This window comes from Antrostomus carolinensis, unplaced genomic scaffold, assembly GCF_000700745.2.
Source record: "Antrostomus carolinensis isolate BGI_N321 unplaced genomic scaffold, ASM70074v2 scaffold8086, whole genome shotgun sequence".
In the NCBI taxonomy this organism is placed as follows: domain Eukaryota; kingdom Metazoa; phylum Chordata; class Aves; order Caprimulgiformes; family Caprimulgidae; genus Antrostomus; species Antrostomus carolinensis.
In genome coordinates, this window is record NW_010323873.1 from 62,439 (window position 1) to 64,008 (window position 1,570).

Below are 1,570 nucleotides of genomic sequence, written 5' to 3' on the forward strand. Positions count from 1 at the left end.
AATGTGAAGCTGTGCCACACGTTTGGTGCATTCAGTTTAAGGACCCACTTCAGAATGGAAAAACCTTCTAATGTCTCTGCCTTTCCACTTCAGTAGCTCGTGACTCTCCAGGACCTAAACGTTTTATGAGAGCATCACGAACCCTCTAGCATTAGTACTAACATAGAAGTCTGCACAGTTATAGCAGAAATGCATCTGGAATTTAAATTTTCATCTCAGAATAACGTTCCTTCTCCTTTGCACACTCTCTCTCTTTATTTTTCTGGCAATGTGCAGCAACATTTTTTTAATTTTTTTTTTAAAGTAGGCAAGTGTATCAGGAGATCTATTCACTAGATGAAATGACCAAGTTGGCCAAAGCTGGGATGGGGGAAGAGAGAGAGGAAGCTGTATTCAATCTTAGTCCCATGCTACAAATGTTCTCTTGTGTTCCAGGATAAATAGAGGTGTGTTAAAGGAATCTGAAAACCTCAAATTAAGGCAGGTTGTGAAATAAATGGTGAAACCCACAAACTCCTTGCTGGCCCTGACATTCATTAGCATTCAGATGGTGGAGACTAAGAAAGCGATGCCAGCAGAAATGTTGCAAGGGAAAAGTACACCGGGAAAACACAAATCATTTTTGTTTACTTTAAAGGGGCTTTATAAGTAGTCTAGGAATGGAACATTTCATTTAGTTAGCCTTAAAAAAAGGAAGGTGTTGAACAAGTTTTTGTTACCGAAGTGCTCTCAGATTTTTTTTTTTTCCTCTACTTTTTGTTTTTTAGGTAACCAAAAAGCTTTTCCTTGACTATCCTGCATCCTTAACATTTCTACTACACAATCACTAACAAAGAGAACCCTCTTGACCGTCTGAGGGAGGTGCCACTGCTGCGTTCCACAAACGTACAAGAAAGCCTCCAGAGGTATCTAGGCAAAAGCATCCATCTTCTGTTGGCACTAACACCACTAACTACCAAAAGGCTAGAAAACCCACATCTTATACATATCTCCAAGGTGAATTAAATGTAAAGTAGCCTAATGAAACAACTTGATTTTCATAAACACCACCACAAGACAATTAAATCTGACACTATGTTCGCCAAATACCGCTCACGCTGTCAACAACGGCAACGCTCCCACTGACCTCAACAGCGGAGGGACCGGCTCTCCTGCTTGGCTGAAAGAAACCCACTTTTGATTACATCCACAACTTACTCAGTTCAGAGATGCTTCCAACGCAAGTTGCCAACAGAGACTGCTCTAAAGTTCGGAGTTCCAGCTGGGCGTAAGCATCAGCCCGTCCATTGCTGCACACAGAGCCGTCGTTGTACGGGCTGAAGGAGGCCGGCAGGGACAGCACACCTGGGGATGAGAGCAAACAACAGTCCTGTTACAATGAGGTGACAGGAGGGGAAAACCAAATCTCTCTGCTGAGAGGAGCGACAGGGAACTTCCAACACGTTTGCACCTTTCTTGAGGGACTTGAGATGTTTTGAACAGTTCAAATAAAACCCAACAGGGCTGTAGATACCATTGGAACGGCTGAAACAGTGAAACTAGGCTCTAGGGAGTGAGGTTGGATGTTTCA

General features: G+C 42.9%; 1 protein-coding gene across 1 annotated transcript in view; it reads right to left on the reverse strand.

The window, feature by feature from the left end:
* The window catches only part of ABTB2 (ankyrin repeat and BTB domain containing 2), a gene marked incomplete at its 5' end in the record, with an annotated part of 46,793 nt that extends 45,424 nt beyond the window's left edge, over positions 1-1,369 (reverse strand). The window contains one exon of the mRNA XM_010170716.1: positions 1,198-1,369. Within this exon, the coding sequence (XP_010169018.1) occupies positions 1,198-1,369 (172 nt within the window). The remainder of the gene's footprint in view (positions 1-1,197) is intronic.
* Between the last annotated feature and the right edge of the window lie 201 nt (positions 1,370-1,570).